The sequence below is a fragment of the Elaeis guineensis genome, chromosome 14, assembly GCF_000442705.2.
Source record: "Elaeis guineensis isolate ETL-2024a chromosome 14, EG11, whole genome shotgun sequence".
Lineage (NCBI taxonomy): Eukaryota > Viridiplantae > Streptophyta > Magnoliopsida > Arecales > Arecaceae > Elaeis > Elaeis guineensis.
Genome location: NC_026006.2, coordinates 66,232,869 through 66,245,321, shown reverse-complemented (window position 1 = coordinate 66,245,321; position 12,453 = coordinate 66,232,869). Strand labels below are relative to the sequence as shown.

The window sequence follows — 12,453 nt, the reverse complement described above, 5'->3', positions numbered from 1 at the left end:
AACCTAGTTAGTCAAAGCCATGATACATGAGTACATCAAAGCCATATAATGGTTGCCACAATTTAAATCAGACATGCCATGAATCCACCTTTTTTCTGCCAAATCGCTGGAATTTGAGCAGGTTTATTGATAGCTACACCGATGGAAGCTGAGGAATCAAGTGCAGTTGATAATAAAAATGGTAAATTGGCAATGCTTTCATACTACATAAACCTTTAGTTTTCTGTGAACAAACACTGTTGTTGTATCTAAAAGCAGATATAAAAAATAACAACATCAATAAAAGCACATGCTGTCTAAACAGATACATTTAAATACAGAGGCCTGAAATCACATGTACAGCAACAAGGAGAAAAAGGGGGGGAGGAAAAAAAGCCACTTTCTGGAAGAATTTAGGCATGAATCAAACAGGGTGCGCCTGTTTTCTGATGACACAAAATTCGATAACCAGGCACCAAATCGCCAGCCAAAAGAGAATAGAAGCGAGGCAAAATTTTTCACTGTTCTGGCACCTGGAGATGATAGCAAAGCAGGTGGAATCGAAGCATTCTTGCTCTAGCAAGAGTAATGGATGATTTCATTTTAGTCCTCTCAACTGGTCTTTTTCAGATCCGCCACTTGATTTCTTTTCGCTGTCCCTTCTTGTTCGAGGTGGAGTACCTGGTGCTGTCAAACGAGAAGTATTTTGATTTGATTGGGCTTCAGGGTGTAAGTTTGGGAAGCAAGGTAAGTGAGAGCGGTAACCACATCAGCTATTAAAGGCCTCATGGTGGGCTGCTCCTGAACACACATTGCAGCAACAGCAAGTGCCTGGTATAAGCCTCTCACAGGATACTGGCCCTGAAGCATCGGGTCAGCCATCTGTGGAAATTTCCTTCTGTCCTTGAAAAGGGGTCGTGCCTGAAAACAGACATATAGCACATTCACAAGGATCCATATGCATGAGCATCCCAGCAAAGGACAAGCTTTCACATAAGGAATTATCATTCGAAGTGCAAAGATTGAATTTTCTTTTCCTTTGCAAAAGAATCTGAAAGGCTTGAGCCAAAAAGATCTTTCCTCAGCTCGTGGGAAGGTCTACAGATGTGATTCCCCACAATAAAGAACCACCTGCCAAGGCAAGGACTAACTTCAAAGCAGGAATGCTACTTGCATCTATAACTCGCCTGTCTAGAATTTAGCCAGAGGCATTGCCTAGTCAATATTCAAAAAGGTTCTGACCTGGCCAATCCAAGTTGCATATTGAAAATTAATGTCAACAAGTATATCAGGTTTCATAGCTTAGAATCCAGTTGCCTTAGAGTAGGAAAATTCCAATTTATCTGGATGAGACCAGAGAGGCAATAAAGTTACTCCATGGAATTTTGTGGCAAACCAAAAATAATAATAATAATAATAATAAATAAGAGAAGGAACTGAAAATGACCTCCCAAACTGTTTTCTGTTGATGGGCACATCAAGATTCATGCGCATAGTTTCCTTATTAAACTTCAGGGCTAGAGATCTGAGATCAAGTTATTTTCCAGAACACAAGTTAACTAATTAAAATTGATGTTAACTATGCTGAGATAATAATTGGTTTCTTGGAAAGAAATATTTGAAGTATAAGAAATCTAGGATACGAAATTTGTGTGCATGCATGCATGTGTGTGTAGAAACAAAGTACAGGAAGGCGGAGCTCCTTACCCATGCAACAAGGTTGTGCTCCCCTGCAGCTCTAGAATTGTCAATAGCCCTTCTTCCAGTGATAAGCTCCAGAAGAACAACCCCAAAGCTATAGACATCTGATTTTAGTGTCAGTTGTCCGGTCATTGCATATTCAGGTGCACAATATCCGTAAGTACCCATGACCCTAGTGGAAACATGAGTTTTATCACCGACAGGACCAAGCTTTGCCAAGCCAAAATCAGATAACTTGGGATGATATCCCTCTCCAAGCAAAATGTTAGAGCATTTCAGATCACGGTATATAACAGGAGGATTGGCCTTATCATGCAAATATTCTAATCCTTTAGCTGCACCAGCAGCTATTTTCATTCTTGTGTTCCAGTCTAGCCGCTTCTTGTCTGGAGACGGGTCTATTGAAACCAAGGTAATCAGATGAACAGGTATGCTTCAGTGTAAAAAAAACTGCAGATTGAGTATATACCAGATCCAATCCACTAAACAACAGACACATACAGAGTATGATGATGACGCACTGTACATTAGCTTACCATGAAGATGATCTTCCAAGGATCCCAATGGCATGTACTCATAAACTAAAAGCCTTTGATCTCCATCAGCACAGTATCCGATTAGGTTAACAAGGTTAGGGTGGTGAAGTAGACTCAACATCAGAACTTCAACAAGGAATTCTCTATTACCTTGCAAGCCATTACGGTCAAGCTGCTTTATAGCCACAATCTATGCAGAACAAAAGGAAACTCCACGTTAACAACTCGATAATGTTTTTTTTTTTTTAGAAAAGAAACAATTCATCACACTCCCCTTATTCAAGCAGATCAGCAATGTCAAACCACTGTATGAGTTTCTAGATTGAGAATTCAAGGGGCAAAAGAAAAACAGGGATGCAATAATTCAGTGCAGATTACAAATATTTGAATTCAGCAGAATTATTGATGGAAATAAAATAGATTCGATAACAAACATGTCAATCTTATCTAACAAAACTCACTTTTGGAAGCTTAGAACTATGTAAAAGTTAACTTTCAGTTTTTAAAACTGAAGTAAGAGAATGAGAGAGAAACTTGTTTGCAAGCATACCGAGAGACAGTGAGGAAAAAGTCAAAGATTAACGGCAAAGACAGCACAGCCTGACCTGGTTAATACTATCCAACCTGCCCTTATAAACTCGGCCAAACCCTCCCTCTCCTAAAAGACAATCAGCTCTGAAATTCTTGGTTGCTGCAGCCAATTCACGAAATGTAAACGTCTGAGCAGCAATATGTTCAGATCCATTATTTGAGACCTCCTTCTTTGCATCCAGTGAGCTCTGTTTCTTTACATCCGACGATGAATTGGATTTTGACTTCTCTGCTGAAGAACAAACATCAATGAATGATTAAATACATACTTTGAGAACATGAGAACTAGATGAATACAAAATGATCAAATAACAAAGAAAGACTACAACTTCATATTATTGACTTAAAAGACAAATATCACAGTCCCATCTCTTTATTTGTTTAGTCCGCAAGGAAAACTTCCTAGTTCCATTGCCTAATTAAAAGTCGCACTTTGCTAAATGAATATCAGTGGCCAAGAAATTCTATATATTAACATTTTCTATTTTACGTGCCTCAGTTATTTCTATGACATAGAAAAAAAAAGATCAAAACGAGTATTCTGCGCTTAATTCACGACAACAGGAGAACACACTCAGTTTTGGAAGTAATGAGGCAGTATGACCCTCCACATTTAAATCTCAAATCAATGCAGATTAATGGGAAATTTAACCACAATCTGAATCAAAAGTAGCTTTTTTGATTATCCAAACGATATATATGCATAAAAAGCATCAATTAATGCATCAAACTTATCATATATGCAGATATGGATCGACTGAACACAGCACAGCTAATTAAACGATCTGGTCATCACCAGACAGAAAAAGAAAATCTCATCCTAAAGAAGCAACAGGAAATTTATTTTCAAGGGAATGGCTACAATAAACAGCAAACGTTGATTAGAACATGGGAGACGACTCAAGCTTCATCAAAGCCTTCACCTTTATGCTGATCGGGTCCAGAAAAACCAACACGGAGATGAAAGGGTTCCTTCCAAACGCCAAACCCCAACCCAAAATCAAATTTTTAGACAATGGAGTCTGGAAATCCGGACCAAAAAGAAACACCTCCAGATCGAGTGACTCCCCCCGGCAAACCCTAACTTTCTTTGGAATCTGGAACCATCCAACCCAAAATCCATATCCCAGAAGACAAAAATGGAATAAGATCTCATACCAAGCCGATTCGATCGATTTAAAAACCAAAAAAAATGAAGCAAAAAATTCCAGAAAAGCACAAATTTGCTACGGAATCCAAATACCTGAGGCCGGCGGGATCTGATCCTTCTCCTTACCCTTCCTGCTCGGCTCTCCGGCGCACGGAAAGCACCCCATTTCCCCAACCACCGATCGTTCTCGCGCTCTTCTCCCCCTCCCCCTCCCCCTCTTTTTAGCTCTCGCAAGAAGTGAGAGAAAGAGGAAATAAAGAGGACGGACTCGACTCAACTCAACTCAAGTAAAGGCTCCAAAATTAGAAAACGAAAAATTACCCAGAAAAATAAAGAAAAACTAAACTTAATTTTTAATCACCTCGCATATCATATAACAGTTGTTGCTTCGAATCCCACCCAAAACGCAAAGATAGAACGATTTAGACCGTTGGATTGAGGAATCAGATCTGTGCCCAGATCGTTAAAAGAAACGCGGTTCTAGTATTCTGTTTATTTGAAATTTTTTTTTCTACATCATCATGTACGGTTTCACCAGACAAGATTAATTAATTTATTTATTAATGATATCAAATCCGTCTGGCCATTTTTAATTATTTGTTGTTTGATTGTTGTGACACAAGTCGTGGACCGGACGGCGGACTGGCGTTCTTGTTCTACAAAAGTCGTCTAGTCTAGCCTCTTACCGTGTAACACGTTAGGGCGAAGGTGAATTGCTTTGATAGGAACGGTTTGGGCTTGATGTCAGGTTGCCAAGTCCCAAGAGGATTCTAGAGTCTAGCTTCTGGACCCATCGCGATCCAATGTGCAATAGATTTCTTGATTATGACTCCATCCACAGAATTTAATAAAAAGCAAATATTACTTATAGACCATTAACTTATGTTTGCCATTAGAATGATAGTTGCCATTGGTGAGTTTAGAATGATGAGCAGAAGGTAAGTAGATGAATAATTGTGATGTTGAGGAAAATCTTGGCATCATTTGAAGGAATGGAGATTCATATGCAAAATAAAAGTTATGAGAAGAAACGAGGAGAAAGGAATGCTCTTCAATTTCTCTGACATAAGCAATGCAGTTTAATGGTGATTCGTTGAGGACTTCAATTTCTCAATATTTGGAAACTTTTAAGAGGTAACAGCACGGTTGCATTGGTGTAATTAAATTGGTTAACAGTTCTAACGCATGCAAGCATGGCCTTCAAAAGCAGCGGTTACTTGTGTTAGAGAATGGTATTCCAAAAGTAGCATCACGGAAAGCAAATATGAAATTTTCATGAGTGAGATCATACAGGAAAATGTTGTATACAACCTATATATTGTGGAAGAAGATTAATTCATCCGATGCTGTAATTTTTCCAATTGGATGGCAACTCAAGGCAATCATTGGAATATCTTAATCATTGAATCTGGATTTATTCAGCCACAACTTCTGAGCATCCTCCTAGTAGATGCTATTGGGTCCAATTTAGTTGGCTGTGGTTTGATTTTTATGTATCTATTACTCCGTTTCTGTTATGGTTACTTTTATCCTTAACCAAAAAAATTTAGGCACTCAACTCCGATACATCTTCTCCCATGCTCAATCACCTGCATTGATCACCCATTTGTCTTCTTCCGAGGAGTGTTGATTTTTTTTTGTATAAATAGACGATCGCATCATTTTAGTGTGAGCACGATTTAGAAGACAGAATACAAATTTAGTCTCTAATATGCTTGCAACAAAAGAAATAATTCAGTCCGCAGCACTATTAGCTCTCGAAAAACATGCCAAACAATCGTTTCAATGGAATAACCTCCAGATGTCGCAGAGAGGCGAATAAACATCCAGATACTTTATCTTATCCTTGATCCAGTCGATGACTGTGGTGGAGTCATCCTCAATGAAGATCCTCTCAGTCCATAACTCCTATCTTATGCAAATGATGTCTGCTGAAGCGGCACGAAGCTTTACATCGGAAATAGCCGGCTCAAAGAGCTATGAACCCCCCATCGTCTTCTAGGATGACAAAATCGATTCGATCTAATGGATATACACTCTATCCAAATCCAGTCAAATACGAAAAATAGAGTTTGACCGGATTTGGGTAAAATCCGAAAACTGTAGCACGCATATGGGTAGGATATGGATAGTATTATTTTCTATCCCAATCCGAATCCGACTCCGATCCGAACCTACGGGTATAGGTAATACCCGAACCCATATTCGAATATATATATTCATAATTTTATTTTGATAATTCTATTTTGGTTGATAATATGTCTAAAATTATTTTAATTATTTATATATTTTATGTTGAATTATAATTTTATTTCTATGTTTGATTTCTAAAAATCTGAATTTATAAATTACGTTCTATATTGAATTGGTAATTCTATTTTAATTGATAATATGCATAAATTATTTTGATTATTTATTTTTTTTGGATATGAGATGGGTATGGAGCGGATATGAGTTGGGTATGGAGAAATGTATTATCCGTAGGTATCTCCAAATCCATTGGATATGGGGATGGATATCTCTTTTCTTATCCGATCGATATTGGATAAATTTAGTATAGGATATTATGTTCAGATTTAAGAATGACAGTATAATATCTGATCCAAATTCTATCCGTTGTCATTTCTATCGTCAATAATCTAGCATTTAGACCCCGAATGATATAGTCGAATCATTTTTACTATATTTGATATTACTATCAAAGTCGATCTTGATAAATTTTGGATGAAAAATTTTTAAGAAACGAATAGAATCACCCGAACTGCTATAAGTATAATAAAAAAATTTAAAAAATTTAAAACGTAATATGCGGACTAACAGCATCAAAATGATAGTACTCTGTGATTAAATAACAGACTCTCCTGAGCGCTCACCGCAAACGGCACAATCTCAACGTCGAATACAAAATGATTTCTGAACAGCCAAATCTGATTGGTTGAGAAGTGTTGGTCATCCGTTTGTCACCCGCCGCTAACTGTCTCACCCACCCACCAGTGTAAACAGGCCGTGAGCCTACTTATTTCACTTTCCAGAAACTTGGAACCATCCTAGCTCGCGCAACTATAAATACATCCGCTTAACCGGCTCTTCCCTCCCGTATTGCGGGGTTTTGCTCGAGACGAGAGGGAGAGGGGAGTCACGAACCCTCGTTCCAATCTTCTTGACGAGGCCCTGACGAGAAAGGTACAACCCTGATCCCTTGACGAGGCCCTGGACGTTGGCCACGGAGGAGCATCGCTCCGCTCGCCGCGGTGAGGGTCGTCCTCGTCGAGGACGAGCGGCGTGTTCGTTCTCCACGGCCTACTGAAGCGCGCGCTCTCCGCCGGCGAGGGCTGCGGGCTGTTCTCTTTCTCGCCCTTGCCCTACCCTTTTTCCTCTACAATCGCGTTCTGAGGAAGTTGGCAAGCAAATATCCCAAACCCCAACCATCATCTCTATAATCGTTCTCCTCGTCGTTTTCTCAAACATTGGTTGCTCTTCTTCTTTTCTTGTTGAGTCGCTTCTTTACATTACTGTTCTGGCGTTCGCTCATGATCCGGATGATAGTAGTATTGAAGTCGTTGGGAGGGACGGGATGGGGACCTTTTCCACGCATTGGATTGAAAGGTCCGTTCAATATTCAACCTGGCTCACTGGACAAAACGATGTGATGACTTCAAATACTGAATGATATCAAGATCAATAGTTATCTACAGAGAAGGCAAGCAACGGAGATATGATTTCAGCCACTGGTTGATATCAAGATGAATCCTTAGATTTACGTAATGCAGTTGTTAGGATCCATGGTATGAGTGCTTTTTTTTCTTCCTTTCCCGAATGGAAATCAAGATTCAGTTTCTTTCACTGGTCAAAGCCATGGCGTGACTCGGGATGTGCCGGTTGATGACAAGATTAGGCATTATTTTCGTAGAAGGCGTTTCTTGAACTGGATTGGGCAGTGTGAAATCTTTGTTCAAATATGGAACTGTATCAGAGGCAGCATTCTATTATTTGAGCCGTGCCTGGTTTCAACAATGTCACTGATATTTGTTGTGATGAGTTTAGGGATGGATTGATCAAGAAGAGAAGAATAACGGGGAAAAAACGGACTTCGAGCTTTGTATATTTATTGAAAAATTATTCAGGGTTTGTTAAATTAGCAAATTAGGTACATTCGTATTGCCTTTTCTTTTTCTCATGCTTGTGTGGCTTGGATACTATTTTACTGGTGTTATTTTACATGTTCAGGAAGGTCATATCGCTATCTAACAAGGTTCACTTAGAAGCCGTAAACATGTGGTGCCTTCCGTATGATTCAAGAGCTATTGACTTGCACCTTGCAATATTATGATCTGAATAAAAATTTGATTAAGTTACCTAATTATTCTGACTTCTGATTTTCTTTCAAAAGGATGATCTACCATAAAGATGCATTTCTCTTTGAATCATTACTTGATAGTTAAAGAATATATTTCATATATGTTAATGATTTTATGCTTATTGATGTTGAGAATGAGAAACATGATGGAGATTTTAAATTCATATGGTAGACAAGTCATTTCAATCTTTTCAAAAATTGTATGATGCTACTGTCTTATTTTCTATGCCTTCCACTCTATGAGCATGTTTTAACATTACACGCGATTTACATCTGCACTAGCGTCAATAGCTTCCTGTTTTCTCTTTCGCATAGTAGATAATGCCCATGCCAATTGAATTATTCATTTGTATACATGTATATCATTTGCTGATATCAAACAGTTTGTTACTTAATTTTACTTTTTGAGCTGGGATGTGTTTTTTTTTCAGATGTTTGCTTATGTTTGGTTTTCATTCTCTAACAGTTAATGCATGCTTGTTTGGTGGCTCTTCCCCTTCAGAGCTTGTTTCAGAACATTATTACAGTAGTAATAATATGGTACATTCTGTTTGATTCAGGGTTGCAATCTATCAGTACAAAGGCAAAACAATCAATTGCACTATCTTGACATGCTTAAGCTAGAATTTCCAGACAAGTATGAAGGTAAAGAAAATTGCTGCGAACCATCAATTACGCAGTCTCCATTGTTGCATCCTTCGATCTGTACTGGTGATTTTTCACTTCGTCAACAATATAATGGCAACATGTTACTGTGATATATGCAACATTTTACTGTGATATATCTAAGTTTATACATCATGTGGCTAAGCTAATGATTCTTGAATTGTATGGTGAATACAGAAGGGGCTGCATCATCATCATGATTGATGACATCTCCCTTTTAAAGATAGCTGCCCATGGTTTTGTAGACTGCATCTTGACTTTCTATACTACTGTATTGCCCTTACCTCCAAACTTGGTTAGAAATGACAACTTCAAGCTTGTCTCTCTTTTTGCTAATTCTCACTCCATTGGTGGATTTCCTTCTCATTTTTTAAACAGGATTGCTTTCTAGTGATTCTAAACCATGAAAATATCTATTCAAGTTAGGAAGCCCTAAGGCTCCTATCATATCTGGAGTACCTTGCAGATATCGCGGTAAAGACAGAACACTTGAGTACTGGTTTTGCTGCTGATGTGCATGGACAAGTATGTTTATTATTACTCAATAACATAGGTCTATATTCTCTTCAATTTGTGACATCATTGGAGGTCAAGTCATTGAAAAACTTTCTACTGTCTTTTCACCATGTGATAACTTTATTTTGTCTATGTTAGGAGTCTTTATAAAATTCTTATCACTCTTTGGACCAGAATTGTAAAAACCATTTGAACTCCAAATGACCAAATGAGGACATCAACATTGTTACTCAGAGATGATCAGGATCACCAATAGCTTGAGAAATAAGGTCAAGTGCCTAGCTAGTACGCAATGTTATGATGATTCACTGATTCACCATCTCTACAAATGACACAGATAAACTCAGGGAGCTTATGCTGCTGCTTCAATGATAGCCACCTGATAGAATATTCTAGAATTCTGTTACCATCATACTAATTCCACTCTTTCTGCAGCTGGTTGCGACAAGCATGTGCAATAGCATACTATCGTCTTTGTCAACAATAAACTATCTTAAAAAAAGTGTGAAGTTTAAGCTGATGAAACGAACATTATCTTCAAACATGCATATTTTCTTCTTAGTAGGAATGTGGGATTGTATGAGATTGATAAGAAAATCCATACAATTGCCTTCTTCAATCTCTACAAAATTTCTTTGAAAGCTTTATATCCAGACAATGTTTTTGTTAGTGCTTGCAATTGGTTGGGTTAGGTCAGATTTAGGTCGGTAAATAACCTCAACCAATACCTGACAAATTAATGGCCATGTCAAAAAGACCCTTGCCCAATCCATTTATTTGTAGAAACTCATACCCAACATACACACCCAATTATAGTTTTACTTATTAGTTATGTACCTTAAAAAAATGAAAGCGAAGTAGAGCCAAGAAGAAGAGACTGATCGTTGGGGGTCAGAATAAAGTGAAAGAAGAAACTAAAGTGTAGAAGAAAACATAACAAGTCTTAAGCGCATTATTTGCTTCAAGTTTATATTAGTATATTTGTGTTCTTCTAACTATTAATTGCACAGTGCTCTTAATAACCTGAACCAAGCGACAACAATCCATCGATCCATCACACGATTGTCAATGTCGTAAGGGCCTAGAGGTAAGGTTTTAAGGGTTTGTCCAATACATGATGATTTATTGGGTGCGGGGATCAAATCCAAACCTGACCATTTATCACTTGGTTGGTCTTAATAATCCAAGCTTGATATATTTATTACAAACTCTCACCCGGTACCCATTTATTTTGATTGGTTTGGTGGGTTAATTCCAGAAGCAGCCACTCCTAGTTTCTGCAATAGATCATAATTTTGCATTAGTCTAATTTCTAAAGGCTAAAAATCAACGTAACTCATAAGCTTTATTTGACCTTCCTGTGATGCAGGCAATATGTGTACCAACACCTACAATATGTTGTTCATGTTTTAACATAGGTTTATATCCCCTGTGATTTTTATCATAATTATCAAGCTTACTGTTGTGCTATATGTGCATACAATCTGTCTTGGGGTTAGTTTGCATGACAAATCACTTGAAACTATGCAATATGTATGTTAGATGACAATCAACACCATATCCAGGATTTCATGTGATTCTAGATGTCTAAAGATTAGAGAAAAAATGTGTTTTTCTTTAAAACACGTTTATGCAATGTGAATCAATTACAATTAATCTTTTTCTTGGAAGATATTGAATACTGTCTCAATCCTACTGTACAAGTTGAAAATCTCTCTAGAAACTAACATTTTTTTCATGCCTATACATGCTAAGCATCATCAACTCATCATTGTATGACATGATAGGTGCTGTGTGGCAGTCCCTAGCCAAGACATACACAGTACATGAAATTTTTCCGCTTATGTCTTAAAATTGTGGGTTCATAGTTGTCAGGACACTAGGTCACTACCCTCTTCATCCTCCACTTCTCAAGTCGAATATAGCTATGAGATTATTTTTCCGCAACAAAATTTGGGGATATTGAGTGGATTACAATTACTAAGTGCATGTGGCCTATCTAAAAGCCTCGGCTGTCTGCAACTAGTGACATATATTTGATTTTTATCTGATTGTTGAAGTTATTTCTGTGCTTCTCTTTTATCAATCTTTACTGGCTCTTGGATATTACATACGAGGATGTTCCCCACTTTTGCATTTTCTAGCTTCCTTTCACGTGTTATTACACTTCCTGGCTGTTTTTTTTTTTTTTTGGATTTGATCTTGGTTATTTTGTTTTTTCATCTCATCTTTAACCTGCAAGTGCAATGAAATATTCTCAGAGCTAATTTCCCCACCTTCAGTATTTTTACTTCATATGAGTGACAGCATTCACAAATTACATTTCTGAACCAACCCAACATTCTAAATTGAGGGAAGACACTCGACTTGCTACTGATTCCAGATATTTGACACTGAGTTAGAATATTTTTTATTTGTGTTGGAAAAAGTTGACTCCTGATAGTGAGAAGTTCTAGATTCCTTTCTTGTCATAAGTGTGATACGTAAGCAATAATTGGAAATTCTTCACCATTAATTTTTCGTTTTGAAGGCTCTAGCAGCTTCAAGCTTTTCAGAATTCATTATCTTAGCTTTCCTCCAGTTTAGCTCAAGGTTCCACCCTCCTTTTTCCTGGTTCTTTGGGACATGGCTTCATGTCTTTATTGCATATCCTCATAGCATCTTAATCAAATAATATATGTGGTGCAATTTATTTGAAATTTCTTTTTTTAATATACTAGTTTCTTTTATGGTAATGTGGACCAGTAACTCTATGATACCAAAATGTAAAGGCTTAAAAATTTCCAGAATGTGGGGCAGGAAGGTGGCTTTGCAAAGACCTTCAATCCACTTTAGAGAGGAAGACAGAGTTGTCCTGGCTTTGCAAAGACCTTTAATCCACTTTAGAGAGGAACACAGAGTTGTCCTTACTGTTTATTTACTCTATAGTTAATGTAATTGTTTAGACTTTGCTTGTT

The 12,453-nt window shown here is 37.6% G+C and overlaps 1 protein-coding gene and 1 long non-coding RNA gene across 10 annotated transcripts in view; one reads left to right on the top strand and one right to left on the bottom strand.

Moving 5' to 3' along the window:
- Positions 1-261: 261 nt before the first annotated feature.
- On the bottom strand, positions 262-4,212 carry LOC105057032 (probable serine/threonine-protein kinase PBL7). Its single transcript, XM_010939469.3, is given in 6 exon segments — positions 262-708; positions 711-900; positions 1,687-2,078; positions 2,217-2,406; positions 2,822-3,039; positions 4,051-4,212. Coding segments are annotated over 6 exon segments (1,194 nt in total). The 5' UTR covers positions 4,124-4,212; the 3' UTR covers positions 262-577.
- A 2,779-nt stretch (positions 4,213-6,991) lies between these two features.
- Positions 6,992-12,453, top strand: part of LOC109504786 (uncharacterized) — a 16,630-nt gene continuing 11,168 nt past the window's right edge. For 3 of the 9 annotated variants that reach the window (XR_012136701.1, XR_012136703.1, XR_012136699.1), the window contains exons 1-2: positions 6,992-8,104; positions 8,875-9,505. This is a non-coding gene — a long non-coding RNA (uncharacterized lncRNA). The remainder of the gene's footprint in view (positions 8,105-8,874; positions 9,506-12,453) is intronic. The other 6 variants (XR_012136707.1, XR_012136705.1, XR_012136704.1 and 3 more) reach the window with 6 other exon arrangements.